The sequence below is a fragment of the Akebia trifoliata genome, chromosome 9 (assembly GCF_017979445.1).
Source record: "Akebia trifoliata isolate Shusen 1 chromosome 9, ASM1797944v1, whole genome shotgun sequence".
In the NCBI taxonomy this organism is placed as follows: Eukaryota; Viridiplantae; Streptophyta; class Magnoliopsida; order Ranunculales; family Lardizabalaceae; genus Akebia; species Akebia trifoliata.
In genome coordinates, this window is record NC_141383.1 from 23,058,990 (window position 1) to 23,079,942 (window position 20,953).

The window sequence follows — 20,953 nt, forward strand, 5'->3', positions numbered from 1 at the left end:
CCTCTCTAAGGAAGGTCTATCCGATCATCGCAAGAATTAAAATTGCAGAAATTAATAAAAGATCAAAGAACATGGGTGAAGAAGATGAAGATGATGATCGATCCGAATTGCTTCTTTTATAAATCTCCCAATAATTACACAAACAATGAATGATTCCTCTTGATGTTCTCACTACACTCAAGATCTCACCCAAAGGAAAATTACAGAGAATTAAAGAGAGGAAACTAAAGAAAATTATAGAAGAGAAGAGCCTAAGAGGGACCCAAGAGGGAACCCCTTCTTTGAAATCAACCCTCAAATTTATAATGTTCGTATTCGGGTAATCGGGGTGATTTGGCGGATAATTCGATTCGAATGACCCAATCAGTTACAACCACCGAAGTTTCTGTAAAAATCTCGAGGACAAATTCCTCGAAATGACCGCGGCGCGGTGACGTGGCGCCCAAAATCCTCGAGATTTTGTCAGATGCTTCCTTTTTGCTCGCATGTTGTAACAGTAATTGTTATTTCTTTTGTTGATTTCCGAATGTGCCCTTTTCACCTGAAATTAGTAACAAACTATTGTTAGCCACATTAATTTGGGATTTAATAAAATTTATTATTATTCTAAGGGAACTAGTATTTATACGATGGTAATCTCGGTAAAATTACGGTCCCAAAATGATATTATTGTGACCTTATCAATGGGCGAATCTTCACTTTGCTAGTTGAGTACTATTCATTTTAATTCCCAAAACAAGTTTTTTTAGTGTATTCGTCACTTTTATAATGAACAAATTCGTTAATAAAATATTGACGATTTTTGCCATATCAGTCATCTCGCTAGCAATTCAACAGTGATTTGTTGATTATAAAATTGATGAATTGACTAGAAAAACTTGTTTTGAGAATTAAAATGATTAATATATTGGAATCGGAATTTTGTCATAAATTGCACACATGTTGATAAATATCTCCCAAACAATTATCACATGTCATGTTGGCGCTCTTAGTAAAAGTTGGTGTTGAAATCTCTCTCTCTCTCTCTCTCAAATAAGTGATTTACTTTGTGAATTTCTAACATCAGTCGAGTAGATTTGATTGAAGCTATGGCATATATTAGAAATTGTAATGTTTTTACCAATCATGTAATAGTTGATGATGTGATAATTAAGTCTTCAAGGACTATGATGATCCCAAGTCCCTAGAGTTTATATTGTCACATCAATTTTTCATTATAAAACACCAATTAAGGTCAATTAAAATGAGCTTTTTTTTTTTTTTCAGAAAAAAAAAAGAAAAAAGCGCAGTGTCTCTCTTAAGCATCCTTTTGTCTTTTTATATGTATATCAATGCTCACTACGAGTAAGTCCTCTGCAACACCTAGGTTGCACAACCACATCAAAACCAAGCACGATTCCAAGAAAATGGAGATAGAATTCTTCCTTCATATCATTTTACACATTTCTGATGTGGGGTGTGCATAGAACCATATATGCTTTTCATCATATCTCGATGAAAAACATCTATGATTACCACACATTTCCACGTTAGGAAAGTGTGAAATGAGGTCAATCTTGAGATATCCTTGTATTTTTAATTGATGAACTCTCCTTCTTCATCTTTATTTTGGTGACTAAGGTTAGGATTTTTGGAATGGAATCAAAGGTTTCTCACTTTCTCCATTGGGACGAGCATTGTTTGTTTCAAGGTTCATCAATTTGGATAATTTGATCTCGATCGATTTATTACCTCAACCTTGTCAACCAAATGTGACTTCCAATCATACATATTGGAGCAAATGGGTCGAATAGGGAAAGAGAACCCAAGAGGAAGAGAGAGAGAAAAAAAAGGGTGGGTTTGCATTGAAGGTGGAACACAAGAATGAGTATAGAAAAAATGAAACTTGATTTTAGTTGAAAAGAGATAAAGAAAGGAGTGTCATAATGAAAATAAAATAAACAAATAACAAAGTTATGGAAATATCTTTGATATTATTCTAATTTCATTATTTGGGTGGGGGCTCTAAGAAAGGTTAATGTGGTAAAAGAGAATTCCGCATTTAGTTAGGAGTAGATTTAAGAGCTTCTATTGCCACAACAACTTTTACTTATAACATACCAAGATGTGTGATGAAATACAAATGAATTGGTGTGCTATTAGTAAAAGTTGGTGTGGCAATTGAATCTCTATTTAAATTATGGATTTCCCTAAAACATGTGCGACTAATGTTTAAATTCTAGTTTCGGTACATTATTCATTTTAATGCCCAAAACATGTATTTTGAGTGAATTCGTCACTTTTTATAATTAATGAATTCATTGTTATATCTACGAATTTGTAGATATTAAGAGTGACAAGCTCACTCATTCTTAAGTTATAAAAATGACGAATGCATGTTTTAGGAATTAAAATAAGCAATTTATCGAAGTAGGAATTTCATCATAATCAGCGCACGAAATGGAGATTCATTCACCCTAAATTATAAGAATCATGTTTGAGTGACCGCAGGATTGTACCTCATATCGCACATCCTGATATGAAAGTGTACAAGAACCATAGATGCTTTTTGATTTGTATCTCAATAAAAGCATTTATGGTTCCTACACACTCTCCCATTAGGATGTGCGATATGAGGTGCAAAGTTTAGGTCACTTCAGCATTATTAAAATTATAAAGCTGGTGTGGTAATAGAAGGTCTCTAGTTTCACCTACCGAAAAGGGAAAATGACTAGCTGGTCCAAATCTTAGGATTCACGTATCTCTAGATGATATCAGAGTAAAATGACCTTTTTAACCCACCCTCCACCACCATAACATGCTTGCCAGAGGAATTATTTGTTAAAGAGGTTCTAGTTATAGTCAACCTTCGTTTTTATATGAAAAACAGAGAACTCCTCACCAATCTGTTTGAAGTATGTAAGGATGTAAGATCAGTCGGTCAGTTGCACTCACATATACTCAAAAACGGCCTTGCCCATGACAGCTTCTTTGTCACCAAACTGATCAGCTTTTACGCTAAATATTGTTCTCTGGAGAGTGCACGCGAACTGTTTGAAGAAACGCCTCAAAGAAGTGTCTACCTATGGAACGCTATACTCAGGAGCTACTGCAAAGAGAAACAATGGAAAGAAACCCTTAGTCTCTTTCAGCACATGCTCTCTCCTAGTATTACTACAAGTGCAAAGCCTGATAATTTCACTGTGCCCATTGCTCTTAAGTCCTGTATCGGGTTATCGACACTCGAAACTGGTAAGGCAATCCATGGGTTAGCTAAAAAGAATGATAAAATTGGTTCTGACATGTTTGTGGGTTCAGCATTGATTGAATTATATGTGAAATTTGGAGAAATGGGTGATGCGTCACGAGTGTTCAATGAGTTTCCTCGACCGGATGTTGTTCTATGGACGTCTATGGTTAGTGGGTATCAACAGAATGGTAATGCCGAAGAAGCGTTGGCATTCTTTTCTCGAATGGTAGTGAAAGAAGGTGTCACTCCTGATCCGGTGACACTTGTTAGTGTCGTTTCTGCTTGTGTGCAATTAGTGTGCCTTGAGGGTGGAAGATGTGTTCATGGGTTTACAATTAGGAGGGGATTCGATACTGATTTGTCTTTGGTTAATTCTTTGTTGAATTTATTTGCAAAGACGGGGTCTATCGATAATGCAAGAAATTTGTTTGGGAAGATGCACGAAAAAGATGTTATTTCTTGGAGTTCTATGATTGCTTGTTACACTCAGAATGAGAAACCTGTTGAAGCATTAGGCATTTTCAATGAGATGGTTGGGAAGAGAATTGAACCTAACTCAGTCACGTTGGTTAGTGCTTTGCAAGCATGTTCTGCGGCATGCGATTTAGATGAAGGTAGGAGGATTCATGAGATAGCTAAGCGAAAAGATTTTGAATTAGATGTGTCAGTATCTACCTCTCTGATTGATATGTACATGAAGTGTGCTTGCCTCGAAGAAGCAGTTAATATCTTCCGACAAATGCCTTACAAGGACGTGGTTTCGTGGGCCGCTCTTATAAGCGGGTATGCAAGGAACGGATTTGCGAATGAATCATTGGAAATTTTTCGTAGTATGTTGTCTGATGGTACTCGACCTGATGCAGTTACAATGGTGAAGATTCTAGCGGCTTGTTCAGAGCTGGGGATTCTTAAGCAGGCGATTTGCCTCCATGGGTACTTGGCTAGTAGCGGCTTTAATGATAAGGTTTTCGTCGAGGCGGCACTTATAGATTTGTATTCAAAATGTGGCAGCTTAGAAAACTCAATCAAGGTGTTTGAGGGGATGAGTAAAAGGGATGTTGTTGTTTGGAGTTCCATGATTGGAGGTTATGGAATCCATGGGTTTGGTGGGGAAGCTATTCAAACATTCCATCGAATGATCAAGATGTCAGATATTAAACCTAACCATGTCACCTTCCTCGCAATCTTGTCTGCATGTAGTCATAACGGTTTGGTTGAGGAGGGGATTGAAATGTTTGATAAGATGGTACATGGATACAAGATTGAGCCCACTTCGGAGCATTACAGTGTCATGGTTGATCTCCTCGGCCGCAATGGGGAATTGGATAAGGCCATGGACTTTATTGAGCAAATGCCAGTTTCACCAGGGCCCCATGTTTGGGGAGCCTTGCTTGGTGCTTGTAGGATTCACCACAATGTCAAGATGGGCGAGATCGTGGCTAAGAATCTCTTGCGTCTAGACCCGAACCATACTGGCTATTATATGTTGTTATCTAATATTTATGCCATGGAAGGAAAATGGAAAGATGCCGCAAAAATTAGAACTCTGATTAATGAAAAAGGGTTAGAGAGGATTCCTGGTCATAGTTTTATTGAGGTTGGAAGCAGATTGCATATGTTCTTAGTTGCCGATAGATCGCATGAGGAAACAGAGTGGATATATAGGTTGCTAAGGGAATTGGAGGTGAAGATGAGGGAAGAGGGCTATGTTCCTGATGTAGATGTGCTGCATGATGTGGAAGTGGCCTTGTAGTATGAAGTTCTGTGAAGCCTGATCGATTGCCTTGGAAGCTCCACAGGTCACTAGGATCTGTGAGGTTACTGGCTTCAAAGCCTAACTGGATTAGATTATAAGTTCAGTTTAAAATCATAAAAAAGCGTGCCCAATTTAAAATTGGTTTAATTGGAATAGATTGTTTTCAAAGAAATCAGATTTGAGGAAAACTAAATTCATCCAATTTCCATAAAAACTACTTGCTGGGTTGCATTGGATCAAACCATATCCTCAAGGGGGCAAATTTTACACAATTAAAAGAGTGGAGAGTGAAATTCAATTTCGAAACTATAAAGTTCAAGGGGTTCATGCACAGTTCTGATTTTGATTCTACCTGTAAAAATATCAGTGTAGAACTTCCAAGTTTTTCGATGCAATTGTTTACAGTGGGAAGAACTTTTAAGCTTTTTTTTTTTTTTTTTTGATAAATATAAATTTTATTAATGAAGAAAAGGAGAAGAGGAGGCTGAGATGGCCCCCAAACAACAAGACAAAAAAGAACAAAAAGGAAAGAAAGAAAGAAAGGAAAAAATACAAGCCTGACGGGGTGCTACTAGTCACAAACGATTTCCCAATTAAATACAAAATCTTGGAAACACACTCCCTCAAAGTCTTTACTCAACTTTGACCAAAAGAAAAGAAATCCCAAAATCTCTAAAATCACAGTGTGAGAAGAGCTCTCCTTGTTATGGAACACCCTGTTGTTGCGCTCTCTCCAAAGGCCCCAAGCAATGGCGAAAGGAAGGATAGCCCAAAGATGCATTTTTCTAGAAGAGAAAATATTAAAGCTCCAACCCTCTAAAAGCGCAAAAAAAGATAAAGGAAGAACCCAATCCACCTGGAAACGAGATAAAAAGAACATCCAAATAACACGAGAGAAAGAACAATGAATAAGAATGTGGTTGACAGACTCCCCGTCCCTCGAACAAAGATAGCAAAAATTTGGGGTGATCCACCCCCGACAGATCAAATTATCTAAGGTGAGGATTCTTCCCAAAGAGGCAAGCCATAAAAAGAAAGACACCTTAGAAGGAACAAGAGCGGACCAAATGATAGATGGAGAGAAAGAAACCTCACTCGATGGAAGCAAGCAATAATAGAAAGACTTTTAAGCTTTTAAAAGCATTTGTTTTTACAGACTCAAAATCAATCGCAAGGAACCATTATTATCGTGCAAAATGTACAGAACAGTACACAGAACTTTATAAATCTGATGCAACAAATTAGTTTAAGGTTGGTAGCACTGTTTGCCTCAGGGATTCGGTAGAATCACCTGTCCAAGTTCCTTATACCTACACCAAATGCCTTACCTCGTCACGTTCTGTACATCATGAAGAGACAAAGGCAAACACAGGATCAGAGTTACCAATGATCAAGAAATCATAGCTGCTGATCGAGATACGGGTCTCTTGGAGAATTCACCCCACCACCCAAATGTCCATTGACGCTCTCGGAAACGACAGAAGCCCAATTATTCAACCATGAGGTGCTACGTGTCAACCACCCACTCTGAGCTTCGTTGTTTGGTTCTTGCATGCTCTTCTGTTCTTCCTCAACTAGGATATCGTACCACCTCTTTGACATATACTCTTTTACAGCTTCAACTCCTTGATTCACAATTTCCATAGGAGGGACGACAAGTGGGTTTTGGTCCAAGTTAAGCTTAGTCAAATTGTCTAGCCGCCCAAATGTATTGGGCAAAGCATGGATCTGGTTGTTGCTGATATCAAGCTCCTTTAGGTTGGTCAGATCGCCGATTGTGTCGGGAAGTTCTGTTAGGTCACTGAAGTTACTGCTGAGATTCAAGATTTCAAGATTCAACAATCGCCCAATCGCGTTTGGCAGCCCACGAAGCTCATTGAAGTGGGCATCAAGATGTGTCAATGACCTCATCTCACAAATAGAAGTAGGAAGCAAGCGGATCTTATTGAGATGGACTGAGAGGCTCTGCAGATTCACTAATTCATACCCGATTTTTGTTGGCAAATATGTCAAACCATTGTAGCTTGCATTCAGCTCCACTAGCGATCTGGATAAAAATACTTCCTTAGTAATGAGTAAAAACTAAAATTATAATATTTGGAAACAGAGATGAGGGATTACCTGCAATGAGAGATGCTATCAGGTAGGGCTTTTAGTTTGTTAGAGGAAACATTTAGGATTTTCAGGTTAAGTAATAATCCAATGGAATCTGGAAGTAATTCCAAAAGGTTTGAAGAAAGATTAAGCTCCTCTAGAATTTCTAGTCCTGCTATTGAATCAGGAATGGCCTGTTTCATCAGATATAATATAGATAATTAGGCCCATTCAAGATAATGTATCCCAATTAAGTACAGACCACCACTATCAGAACAAATTGATGCATTTGGCAACAACTATAAGCTCTCTATCACTGTCTAAGTGATAGAATTTCATGAATCATGTACCAAGTAATCTAACCATATAATCTGCTGCATGCTTTCTACATCTAAATGTAGTAAAGCTCACAGCAACCTATGAGTTAAAGTGCAAGTCTATATGGAAAACAAGGGGGTATTTGGCAAAACTCAAGTTCAAAATTAATAGAAAATGCAAATCATGTCATAGCTAAAGACAAATAAGCCATATAGAGTGGCAACTTTAAACTGGTATAGTGAGAGGTCAGCTCCGATGTCACAATAACAGCTTGTTTGAAGAAAAGCTGATATTATAAGAAAGAGCAGCAAGTCAGTAAATAGTTAAAACCAAGCCAAATATATATATATATATATATATATATATATATATAGGAGTCAGCAGATGGGCATCAAGCAGAAATGGTGCCGAATATGAAGACCTATTGATAAGCACAAGCTTGTCAAACAGCAGAATTATCACCCATACCTAGGTTCTTGGGTAAGAGATCATTGTGTACACCTTGTTCTAATAATTGAGTAAGCAAAAACAATCCTATTCCACCATTTAGCTTTATCATAAACCATATCTTCAGTCAAGACACATTTGACATTCCTCCCTATCTTTCTTAGTACTTTCATCTATGTTATTCTGAGTCACCCTATTTCCCCTTTTGAACCCTCAACTAGCACCAAAACACTCTTTCTCATTGGTGCTGTTATTGATTTTCTTTCCACAAGGCCAAATCATTACAAAAGATTCTCTCATTTCATCTACTATTGGAATTATCCCCAAAATTTTCTTAAATATACTTATTTTTTATTTTGTCTTCCATAGTCTTATCTCTCAACCATCTTGACATCATTCCTAGAAATTTCTATTATGCTATTTCTACGAATATTTTTCTTGACATTCCAACATTCAGCTCCATAAAGCGTGGCAGGTCTTATTGTTGTCTTAGACCATTCTTTGTGTACAGAACATTTTAGAAACGCTCCTCTACTTTATCCACAATATTAATTTTATGCGTCACATCCTCACCAAAGTCTATCTTTGTGTACAGAATCCAGATAATTAAGTACTTTCTTTGGTCAATTGTTTGTTCATCAATCTTAATTAGTGATTCATCCTTCAAATTTTTTTTTTTTTGTGACTAAACTCGTGTTGCATTGGCCCTTATTATCCTAAAACCCTTAGTTTATATTGTCTCTCTCCATAGTTGTACTTTTGAATTATTCTCACTCAAGTTTGTCGTCCAATTACACTACATTGTCTGCAAATAACATATACCCAAGGGACTTCTCCTTAGATGAACCCAATAAACCCAAAAAGATTTATAACAAAAAATTTATGAGTACTCTGGGATATTTTTTCAGAAATACGTATACATTGATATCGGTGCCAGTTGCCACAACCTTCTAGTCACCGGACTTCCTCTTTGACACTTGGCATGAATGTGGTACCTGTCAAATGCTCTCCGATACTTAAGTCAGATTCACAATATAATGTTAATTGGAGTTGGATTAAAAAAAATGTGCACATTTACATTTATTTACAAATTAACAACCTCTTCCATTTTCTAGTAACTTTTCTTATCACAATCTTTTTGTTATGATTGTGCATTTAATACCTCTCACGAACTTTATAGATCATATTTATCCTCTTTCACGAATCATACTTTCAGTTATGCATTTATGGTGAACTCTCACCTATATGCTTTGTCAAGATCTTGTTTTAATTACTAGGTAATCTGATACAACGATTAATGCTTTGGTCTTTGACAAACTAATAGGATCCCGTCCTAGATGATGAGCTACTAGCCACCACGGGATCCTGGGTATTTACAACCCAAATTCCTTTTATTATTCTTATAATGCAAACCTCGAGGGAATGCTCAAAGATAAATCCATATTTTTACCCCCAACAACTCCACATCTGGAGGTTGCAAGCTTGTCTGCAATCATTTGAACACATAGAAATGCTTCATCTTCCCACCAACTATAATCTTATCTCTTTTCGTAAAAGGGATTATAGCACACCAACTCTACATGGCTTGAGGCAATTTCCAATGAATACTTGCATTCTCAAAAATAAAGGTAACTTGTGTCTTTTCCTTATTTCTCTTTTCCAACAATAGTTTCTTTGTAATAGCTTCCAAAAGACAAGAAAATATTAGAAGAAATATACAAGATCTTGAACGAAGTTCATTTCTGGTGGGCAAACCATACGGATGAACATGGCGCCAATAAAATATCTATCCATGGAAACCAATTGAATGTCTAACTAGGATAAAAATAGGTATAATAATCCCTCTATTCTTTTTGGGGATAATATGATCCGCAACTGGATCACACTAGTCCTATTGTCCGGAAGAAATTCAACTCTTTGTGTATTCCTCATTATTTCCCATTTCTAACTCAGGTTTTTTTTTCGTAGCCCACCATCTTCTTCGGAGTAAGCGTTTGGTGAAGTCATCTTCCAATTGTATGGGCAAAAATATGGATATATGCCAATCTTATAGATATCACTTTGAAATTTGCATTAAAAATATAACCAAGAAGGAAGTTGAGTCATAAATACCCAATATCTCGAGGTAAGTGATGAACGAGTAAAACTCATCACCCACGGCAGGATCCCTTAATTTGTCAAAGACCAAGGTGGCATCAAACACTCTATCTAATTGGGAGTAAACTACAAATACATAACTGAAAACATGATTCACGAAAGAAGATAAACATAATTTTCAACAATTGTGAGAAGCATTAAATACATAGCCAAATGGAAAGAACTTGGTACATAAAATTGCGAAAAAAGGGAAGAGGCAATTTTATAAATAATGCTAAGATATGCATGTTTGATTCATGCTCCAAGTCCAACTAATGATATACTGTGAACCTAACTTAAGCAACGGAGAACCTTTGGCAGGTACCATATCGATGTCAAATGTCAGAGAAGAAGACCGGAGACAGGAAGGTTGTGCCATTCATTCCAGAGTGAAGATTTCTGAAAAAATACTAAGCAAGTACCGAAATGATTTTTACCAAGTGTAAACAAAAGGGAATGAAAAAGGAGACTATGGCATAATATCTCCTATCAATGATTGTAATTCTACACCATTTTAACCAAAACATCATCAAACTTGTTGGCACCTAGCGAAGTATGACAATGCAAAATGGTGAAAGGTAGTCTAGTTGTCGATAAATACCTCATATTGGGTTTATCTGCCATGTGGAATACTAAAGTAGCACATCCAAAATGTCCATTTGATAGAATGAGACTACTAAAGTAATCATGTGGACAACGTCCTTATTCATATCACCTTCATACCCAAACCTTGCATTGCACTTTCCCATGATGAATACTTGTTCACGTTTTTTAATTTTTGAGCTCAACTAGGTTGAAACTTGACACGTGGAGAATGGATGAAGTGGTCCAACTAATAAATCCTTTCAATCACCCCACCTTAGATACCATGTGTAAAAGTTCACAAGGACTATCTAGTTGTCTTTCCAAAGCACCACACCTCAAATAAAATATTCAAACCCCTCTACAATGTAAACAATATTTTGACATTAATGGAACCCCTCTTTCCATGCAAGCCTAAAATAGCCCATTAAATGAATTTCTTTCCCCCTCCAAAGGCCCTCAAAAGATCCAATAACTTACAAGCCTTTCCTAGGAATGCTTCAAACTAATTGGGCTTGAAACACTTTTAAAGTCATTCACACTCTTTAAAGATTTAACCATTTCTTGTTGAATCAAGATCTAACGACCTTCTAATCGAATTTAAATACTTCGGCATAAGAAATTGTGTGGCATGAAATACGATCAAGTTCAACATACAATACACAAGTGAACATATATATGTTTTAGGGGAAATTATTTTTTTAAAAAAAACTATAAAAAAAAAAAAAATCTAAAAAAAAACCTATTTTTTACAAAATTATCGATAGGAACCATTTTCGGCCGTTTAAGGGCCGAAATAATTTTTCATTATTAAATTCAGATTTTCGACCCTTGAAGGGGCGAAAATTTTCTCTCTCCTCTTTCGCATTTTTATAAAAAATAGAGATTTTCGACCTTTAAAGGGCCGACAATTTTCTCTTTTTTCCCATCGCTTACCTTTTCCTTTCCACCGACAGTTTCATCACCCCCTTCTTCTTCTTTTTCCGATTTTCACTCTCTCTACTGATTTTCATCTAAGGTAATTTTTTTAACTTTACAATTTACATTTGACTATATTTCGTTTTGATCTTGATCTTGATCTTAAATCAAGATTGTGATCGTGATAAATGACGAGGGCAAAGAGAGAAAATTTTTGGCCTTTTAAGAGCCGAAAATCTTTTTTTATTACGAATAATGCAGGAGAGGAGAAAAAATTTTCAGCCCTTCAAGGGTCGAAAATCTGAATTTAATAATAAAATATTATTTCGGCCCTTAAAGGGCCGAAAATCCGAATTTTTTATTAATCTTTTTTTTTAATATTTTCAACTCTTAAACGATTGAAAATAGTTCCTATCGATAATTTTGTAAAAAATAGGTTTTTTTACGAATTTTTTTTTTTTAAATTTCGCCTATGTTTTAAAACAATGTAAAGGAGCATTAGAAAGTACCAATCACAGTGTCATAATGGTTAGATACTTTAAAATTTCCTTAATTGTGGAGAATAACATGGACCTATAAAAATTCCTTTTTAAGTTAAAAACAGCTACATAAAACAAATAAATTAAGAAATTTAATGATGCTCAAATCCATATGGTTGATTCAGAATTTTCCATTTTGGATCGAAATGATTGATAGATCCCACAAGAAAAGTTGGGGTGTGTTGTTTTTACCAATTTCCGACTAAAATATTTCATACATGTCGACACATTCAAATCTATTGTGACCATTTAGAACAAAATGTCACTCTGTCATTATTATTATTATTATTATTATTATTTTTGATAAGTATAAAGATTTTATAAATATCAAAAGAAAGATATACAGGGGCCGAGAGAGTCTTCCAGAAAGAAAGCAAAAACAGGAAAGACAAAAACAAGAGCTTGCTAGTTACATAAGCTATCCCATTTAAAAACAAAGTCCTCAAATGAAAATCCGGAGAAGTCCTTGCTTAGCTTCGCACAAAAAAAACAGCAACCCTAAAATCTCCATATACACCATATGTGAATTGTTATCTTTACTTTGGAACACCCTGTTGTTTCTCTCTTTCTAAAAACCCCAAGCTATGGCCGAAGGAAGGATAGCTCAAAGGTGCATTTTTCTATGAGAAAAAACGTTGAAAGCCCATCTTCTAACATCAAAAAGAAGTTTTTCGGGAAAACTCAACACATATGAAACAAAGACATGAAAGACGACCAAATACCTCGGGAGAAAGAGCAGTGAAGAAGGGTGTGATCTACAGACTCTCCATCACTCTTACCAAGAGGACAAAAATTAGAAGTGATCCACCCACGAGAAATCAACTTATCCAAAGTAAGATCCTCCCTAAGGAAGCAAGCCAAACAAAGAAGGAAATTTTAGAAGGGACAAGAGAAGACCAAATGAGAAATACCGGAAAATAGTTCTCCGATCTTAGAAGAATGGCTTTGTAAAATGAGCGAATAGTGAATCTCCTATCCTTCGTTTTGACCCATTCCCTCCTATCATAATCATTCTCCTTGATTTCGACTCCATTCAAGAGATTTAGAAGAGATGTTACCTCGATTAACTCCTAATCATTGAAATTTCTCCTAAAACCCAAATCCCAAGAAAAAGTGATATCGTTACGAATAAGACAATGCTTAATCGTGCAATTCCGTTTAAGAAAACAAGCATACAAAGATGGGTATTGAGTTGATAGAGTCGAATTACCGCACCACCTATCTTCCCAAAACCTCACCCTATCCTCTAAACCTACTCTGAACCATCTTTCTTGTAAAATCATCAACAACCTTGAGAATACATTTCCAAACACTACAACCTTAAGACCCCTTGACTTCCCCATTTTACCACCCAAATCTTTTTTCCCCATACTAAGCAGTAACAACTATCCTCCACAAACTATTCCCCAAATCTTTCATTATTCACCACTCGGCAATTTTGACCACGTGTTTTGAAAAGCCACCATAAAATACTATTGTCCCTCATATTGCAATTTTCTACATTAAATCTTGTAGAAACATGAACTCTACTTCAATTTTTAAGTGAACACCTGTTAGGTTTTGGGAACATATCCCAAAACATCTTTGGTATAATCCTCCAAAATTTTCCCAAATCTTTTACGAAACTTTGCGGAGCTTATCCGAATTAACAGAACTAAACCTTGCCCCAATAACTGTCAATCTGAATAGTAGTGGCAGTGAAATGGGAATTTTCACAATTTTCAGTGCATGTCTTGCCAAAGAGAGTTGCTATTTCCACACCAACTTTTACTAACGCCACACCAACTGTGTGCAAATTCTTCAGTGGTCTACAAAGGAATTGGTGCGGCAATAGGAGCTCTCTTTGCTAAATCAGCCTTAAATCAAGAGAGCTGCTATTGCCACACCAACTTTTACTAATGCCACACCAATTCCTATGTAAATCAGCAAAGAAGCAAACATTTTATCTAAAAAGTCCATTTTCTCAAGGACCATTTCTATAATATCAAAAAAATTGATTGTTATGGAAAAAAAGTTCTCTCCAACCATACAAACCCTATAGAAAATCCAAGTAGAGAGAGAGAGTGAAGATAACCTCAAGTTGATTGCTTGATAGATTCAACACAACCAATCCACGAAGCTTCCCAAACGCCTCAGGTAGAAACCTCAAATCACGCCCCGAAAGCTCCACTCTTTCCAACCCATTCTCCAACGCTTCTCTCAAAATCCCAACAACTTCTTCATTCATCACTTCTTCTTCAATTGCCGCACACTCCTTCTCCTTCAATCCTTCCTCCTCTTCACCAATCTCAGAAGCCGAACCATAAATCTTCACCAATCTCTCCTCCGCATCTCTCAACATCTTCTCATACTCTTCATGCATCTCATCCAACTTCACCACAGCTTCGTATATCTCTCTCTCCTTCTCCGCCTTCTGTGTTCTCCACTCGATCGGGTCAACATCATCGGGTCCTGGTGTCAACACGATCTCTTCGAACTGATTCGAAAGATTCGATTCGATTTCAGAGATCTTAGCTCGAGCGACATCGACTGACTCGTGATCCGGACGGTCTCCTAGGGTTTGAAGAATCGATCTCGCGTGGGCGACTTCGGAGATGGCGAGAGTCATGGAGGCTAGGATCTTCGGGTGATTTAAATGGGGCATTTGATCCGTTAATTCTCCTCTTTCGGCTTCGGACTTGTTTGAGTTCGATCCATCCGGTTGAAGTGGTGGTTGTTCGATATCGATATGATGGCTGTGTGAATCGGTGGTGGCGAGTTTGGATCCGAGTTGGGGGTTTCGGGCCATGACGTGTGAGAGAATTGGGAATTCTTTCGGGTTTGGATCCATCCTTTGAGAGAGAAGGAGAAGAAGGAAGATGAAGGTGAAAGTCTGATAGGAGAGTTTACAGTTTTGTGTAGAGCGGTAATGGAGGAGAGAGATTCGAATTAGGGGACGAAGAAACCAACATCCACGCTTTTTGTTGGGACTAGAGAGTTGCGAAGACTTCGAGGGAGTTAATCGGGTGGGCTGATGGATGGGCTTTAAGGCCTAATACACTATTTAGAGCTGACTTGGGCTGAAATTATGTTCAGATGGTTGGGCATGTGTTTTAAGTTTTTAATTCTTGTTAGATGATTGGGCTCAACTTTCAAATAACTTTAGTTCAAGCCCATTATAAGGGCTTCTAGTTGGTCGATTTTGCCAAGCTGCATGAAGATGATGGTACAATTTGGACCTTATGTTGGATCTCTGGTCTTGGGCTACAATAAAAGGTTCATGGGCCTTCTCGGTTTTGGAAAATCCTTAGAATTCAAAATCATCATTTGGTGAAGAATAATGATTTTTCGATGCCCACCTCTCACATACCCATCCTACACCCCCATCACAAAACCGTAGATCATTTGCCTCGGGATACATAGAATCACAAATCTTTTTTTTTGTGTGTGTGTGTATTCCGAAGCAAATGATCTATGATTCTCTAATGGGGGCGTATGTCAGAGGGGGGTGTCAGATTATCACGACTCTTTGATGATTGATGAATACTCAGCTTCTAACTTTCTAACTTATCAAAGTGAAAAACCAAAAATGGGTGAAAATCAAGACTTTTGATTGCTTCTAACTTCCTAAGTCCGTAGGAATCGAAACGAAGAACTAAAAAACCATGAAAAAATATGATATTTTAGTCTCCCCTTTATCAGTAAACGGTTTTTAATGAGATCAATAACTTGGAGATAGTGGGACGAATCATATTTTCTAGAATCATACAAAGATAGTATTGGATTTAATATGACAATGATTGGTAAACAAGGATCAGTTTTTTTTAGCAAGGTACAGAATGTATAGTCAAATATGCAAAATATGACTCCACAAGATCTATTTTCACTCAAGTAACGAATTCTAGTCAATTGAAAAGATCTTCTGATCAATTCTGCACTCCCTTACAACAAATGCCGATGTTCGTAATTTTACTAAATGAATTCTCTAGAAAACTCAAGCCTAACTATAGTAGTTATGGCCATTCAAACACAATCTAAATATACACAAAAAACATTTCAAGTGACCAACATTACTTCTAGATCCTAAAAAGTAATTCTTAAACACTACCACTAACAAATTACTTGGGTCCGTTAGTTATAGATTCCAGCTTCTGCTTTAGGATTTTGTGTCTAGCAGAAGCAGAAGCTCAAAGTCTGAGAATCTTGTTTGTTACTGAAGTTGACAAAAAATTAGTAGAAGTAGGAGAGAGAAGTCAAATTGATTATGTTGTTTAATCGACGAGTTAAGAAGAATGAGAGGTGAAATCATCATTTCATTTCACCCCCTTACTTTTTTCGGTGTTGGCTTCTCATAGTGGCTCTCACACAAAAGCAACCCCAGCAAAGCTTCTCAAAAACATAGTTTTCGACTTCCTGCAAAAGCTGTTGAAGCAGAAATCGTTACCAACAAATGTACTTTTCTGGCTTTTTCAGCTCAAAGTCCAAAAAAAGTGTCGAAAAAAACCGGAACAAACACAGCCCATGGATTTATTTATACAGGCCAAGTCCGGCCCACATTCATCTCCATAAATGGTCTTGTTCTCATCGAAAAGCAACAAGAGAGAGAGAGAGAGAGAAGATGTTACAATTTCCGGCGTTCATGACACAGTACCCATCGTCGACGAGCATGATTCCGTCGTCGGTTCTTCTTCCATCTCAGTGGCCACACCCACAGAGCGAGGAGCTTCTCCTGGCCATGGAATCCGAACTCGAGGAAAAGGTACTCTACTCTCCTTTTATTTATTTTGTTTCTTTAATCTTTTATTTTCAGTTTCTCTTTTTCCAACTCAATTAATGCACAACTTCCCAAATTTATTCAAGTTTGAAAAAAATTCACTAAATTTCGACAAATTTATCTGTGATAAATGACCTGATGATTTAACAAACCCATTGTTCAATTTTGAAAATGTTCTTTAAAATTAAGTGAATATTGTAAATTTTTACTTTTTTTTTTTTTTTTGTTTTACTATAATATTAATCTTGTGGAAATTTTTTTATTTGAAATCGTTTATTTCATGAATTTTGTGGGAATTGTAGTTTATTTTCTAATTATTTATAAAAATGGAGCCCGCCCTGTTTGGTTTGTGGGCAATTAGGTTACAGTTTCAACCTAATACAGTCATGGTTCAAAATATTGGATTGCAACGAGTGTGGCAAGATCATATGAAACATTGAATGTTTTGGGGAATGTATCGGATTGTATTGGAATACTTTAGAATGTATCGGCCTATAAAACATTCGTCTGATATTTATTTGATTTTCTCTTGTGTTATGGATGAATGAGGGTCAATTTATATGTTTTTAATTGCATTTAGCAATCTACTTTTGATCTCAAACTCATTATTTAGTTTCAGCATCATAGTCCTACATCACATTTTAAACCATGAATGCAATTTTCATAGAATCTTGTGATATTTTGTTTTTTGGGAAAAAAAAATTGAAAAATCTTTGTTTACTATAAGGCCATTTTTCAGTTCTTTTTTTTTTTTTTTTTGGGGGGGGGAGGGGGGGGTAGGGGGACCTAGTGAGTACAGAAAATTAACAACTGGATCTACCAAGAAAAAAGAAAGAAAAGAAAAATAATATGCTATTTAATTGCTCTTGGGTGTTTCCAATATCGGTCTCGTTACCTTTATCAAGAGTGAAACCATAATGTCTTCTCGGGTAGGAAAAGGTTCCTAAGGTCCATGACCCCCTTTGTCGTATACTGAGTAGTTTGGCGAGAAAGAAATTGAAGAGTGTTTGACAAGACTGATTCGGAGTTTCAAGATTTAATTTTGGAAATATTAGGCTTTATTTTGTTTTGGAGCAAATTGAATGCCAACGTTGAAGGGGTATTCTTTGAAGATTTTGTATTTAGATGGGATTCTTTATGCTCGAACTAGTATTGTAGGAATTATTATTTTGTTTCCTTGTATTCACTTGTTTGAAAGAGGCTGGTGATCTCAACTGATTAGTTTATTTTAATTTATCTTGATTTACCTATAAAAAATATATGCTAAATTTGTGTTTCAATTGGAAGACTTTTGTTTGAAAAATTAGATGAAGTAGGTGATAATGAAGTAAGGTATAACAGAGGAATGTAGTGGTATAACAAGTGCCTGGCTCAGATGCTCACTTTGCAAGTTTTATTGTATATCAAAGATATCCCAGTCTTGATTTAACTTTGACAAGCACAAAATGATCCATGTAAGTGTCAAATCATTCATTGACTAGAGCATGACTACATCTAAGTGGGTTGTCTCTTTGAGATAAATTTACAAGTGTTGAGATAATAAGACCAAATGTTAAAAGCAATATTGGGGAGGCTGATTTGACTGATGGATACCAATCAAAATAAAATAAAAAATTGATAAGATTAGTTGTGCCTTTTGGAGCTGAATGTTAGACGGTCAAGGAGCATTATGTTAATAAATTACGCGTAACAAAGATGAGGATGTTTAGATGGAGTAGTAGGAAGACTAAGAAATATAAAAATAGAAATGTACGCATTTGAGAAATTTTAGGATTAGCTCCAATAAGCAATAAACTAAGAGAAAGTTGAGTGAGATGGTTTGGGTACATTCAATGAAGGTTGATTAAAGACCTAATAAGAAGAAATGTGCAAGTTGAAGGTTTTGAAAGAGGATGGGAATACCCTGAAGAACACGGATTGAGGTAGTGAAAGAGAATAAAAAAATACTTCCAATAACATAAGACACGGCTCTGGACATAATTGAATGGAGGAATATTTGTTCAATATACCCACCTTAGCTAAGTTCTCTAGATTTGGATTTGAGATCTAGTTGGCATACAAAATACTTTCCTTTGTATTAAGAAAGATTTTCCCTAAAAGGCTTACTATAGATTACGATCTATTAGACTTTGAAGTTGACTGGTCTTGCATCTACTCCGACTATTTCATTCTTTCTTAAATGTTCTAGTCTTACTCAAGCAAATCTCCAGTTTGGGTATATTTTTTGTGTCTGATGTTGTGTAGGTCAATCTTTTCTTGTTTATTAATGGGTATGGATTCGCCCTTCTCGTCATTGAGATTATCTATTTTGATGGATACTGTCATTGGTCAAAATAAATACAAGTGGATGACTTATTCTATGGGTACAAAGCAAGAGTTTAAGTTCCATCCCGAACTTTTCCCAAGATTTATTGATTTATACTTTTTTTTGAAAAGTATAATATATTGAAATGTGGGAGAATAAAGTACAATGAGGCCGAGACAGCCTCACACAAAGAAAAAAGAGAAAGAAAAAAACTAAAAAGCTACAGAATCAGTTGTTGCAAAGAGAGATCCATCTGAAAACAAAGTCATCATAAAAAGTCCCCGCGAACTCTATGTTCTGTTTTGACCACAGGTATAACAAGCCCATAATCTCCAAGAATCCTGCATGAAAGCTTCTAACCTTATTATTGATTTATACTGGTAAAATTAAACAATAGATTAGATAAGCAGAAAATAAATGTAGAGAGAGTACCACTTCAAACAAGACCTTGAACTTCTTCTTTGGTTTAACTAAGTAGAAAAATTTATCAGAGCCTTCTATTACAACAAAAGTCAATGAACACATTGAAATTAAATTTTTTAATAGCAATTATCGATTCCCATGTAAATAAAATACTGATATTACCGGTTAGCAAAGACCTTCTTGAAATTCTCTTGTTTCGTTACTTAAACACATTTTTAGTTGATTGCGTAGTAAATTCACAAACTAAACACAAATCAAACTAATATTTAGAAAAATAAATGGAACGTTATCTTCTTTGTAAGTTACAGTTTTTCTTGGAATTATTTCATGAGACTACGAAAAAACTGTCAATGGAATATGAAAGTTTGTCTTTGGGGGGATTTGGCCCATATTGTTGCGGTGTTTAAATCTTGAATATCTGATTTTTGTCGCCAAATCTTAATTAGATTGTAATATTTCTTTTGTGTAGTTTACTAGCATTGTTTTTATGCATCTTTTGTTTTCTTTTGCAGTACAATGAGATCAGAAAGACAAATAGCAACCTCGTTGTGATAGGGAAAACTACGGTAGATAATGACAAAGAAGACTTTGATAATGATGCGGATGATGATGATGCTGACAATGCCGAGGAGTCTGAAGGTGATGAATTTGAGCAGGAAACCAGTTGATTATTTCTTGAATCACTGAACATGGTCAAGTTCTCGAGTGAACATATGTGTAGCCCAAGGCATTGGTTTTGCTTATGTGCAAGGCATGCTCGAGGTTCAAGTAGTTATGATCCTTATACATCAGTATCATATTTTGTGCAAAATTTCCCCTGCATGATCACAAACACTTATTATGGATCATACATTGTTGTTGAATATTTTTATAAATGGTGTGAAAGAAAGTTCACCAAAGCTACCAGTTTGCCATATATGCTTAAGGAAGTTTTTGCATTGTGTGCTCGTTTTCTTTCGATATGTTTTAAGCATTAATTTATTTGTTTTGTACTATGTTACCTGATTCGTTGCTTCGCTCGGTTCGAATTTGGTTAATTAATTACACTGTGGTAGAAAAAATTCTTGTATAGAAGATGATAGCTTGGGAATGTGATATACTTGTAAGAAGAGCAGTTGTTGAGGGACAAAAATGTGCCATTGTTACCCTTGGACTTGTGGTGTCTCGAAATAATCATAAATCTGAGATTTGATTAAGAAGATTGGATAAGGATTACATTATTTTTTCTGGATTATTTTCTAGGAATCCCTAAATAGGCACAATGAATTAACAACTCAAAAAATGAAAAGTGATTGAATCATATTCTGTAAATCATGAAGAAAGTACATGATCAAGTTAAAATGATAAACAAATTTAGAAATAATAATGCTGAAGTGACCTCAGACTGGAACCTCGTGTCGCACTTCTTGAAATGAAAATGTATGGGAACCATATACGCTTGTCATCGAGTTAC

General features: G+C 36.0%; 3 protein-coding genes across 3 annotated transcripts; 2 read left to right on the forward strand and 1 right to left on the reverse strand.

Annotated features, from left to right (window-relative positions):
- The first annotated feature begins 2,814 nt into the window (after window positions 1-2,814).
- LOC147394778 (Tetratricopeptide repeat (TPR)-like superfamily protein) lies at window positions 2,815-5,261 on the forward strand. The gene has a single exon (XM_086453541.1). It carries the CDS (start codon window positions 2,859-2,861, stop codon window positions 4,980-4,982), a length of 2,124 nt encoding a protein of 707 aa, XP_086309667.1. The 5' UTR covers window positions 2,815-2,858; the 3' UTR covers window positions 4,983-5,261.
- Window positions 5,262-6,128: 867 nt separating this feature from the next.
- On the reverse strand, window positions 6,129-14,957 carry LOC147394779 (plant intracellular Ras-group-related LRR protein 9-like). Its single transcript, XM_086453542.1, has 3 exons — window positions 14,094-14,957; window positions 7,107-7,273; window positions 6,129-7,032 (listed from the first exon to the last, which is right to left on the reverse strand). Exons 1-3 carry the CDS (start codon window positions 14,847-14,849, stop codon window positions 6,384-6,386), a joined length of 1,572 nt encoding a protein of 523 aa, XP_086309668.1. The 5' UTR covers window positions 14,850-14,957; the 3' UTR covers window positions 6,129-6,383.
- Window positions 14,958-16,577: 1,620 nt separating this feature from the next.
- Window positions 16,578-20,429, forward strand: LOC147394780 (transcription termination factor). The gene is made up of 2 exons (XM_086453564.1): window positions 16,578-16,757; window positions 20,013-20,429. The coding sequence occupies exons 1-2, from the start codon at window positions 16,617-16,619 to the stop codon at window positions 20,166-20,168; spliced, it is 297 nt and encodes a 98-aa protein (XP_086309690.1). The 5' UTR covers window positions 16,578-16,616; the 3' UTR covers window positions 20,169-20,429.
- The last annotated feature ends 524 nt before the right edge of the window (window positions 20,430-20,953 follow it).

Bases quoted from the DNA above. Each gene is read 5' to 3' on its own strand.
- LOC147394780 (XM_086453564.1), top strand. From the start codon at position 16,617: ATGTTACAATTTCCGGCGTTCATGACACAGTACCCATCGTCGACGAGC. The intron at 16,758-20,012 runs GTACTCTACTCT...TTTCTTTTGCAG, and splicing joins AATCCGAACTCGAGGAAAAG to TACAATGAGATCAGAAAGAC.
- LOC147394778 (XM_086453541.1), top strand. From the start codon at position 2,859: ATGAAAAACAGAGAACTCCTCACCAATCTGTTTGAAGTATGTAAGGAT.
- LOC147394779 (XM_086453542.1), bottom strand. From the start codon at position 14,849: ATGGATCCAAACCCGAAAGAATTCCCAATTCTCTCACACGTCATGGCC. The intron at 7,274-14,093 runs GTTATCTTCACT...CTGATGAAACAG, and splicing joins TATCAAGCAATCAACTTGAG to GCCATTCCTGATTCAATAGC. The intron at 7,033-7,106 runs GTAATCCCTCAT...ATTTTTATCCAG, and splicing joins GATAGCATCTCTCATTGCAG to ATCGCTAGTGGAGCTGAATG.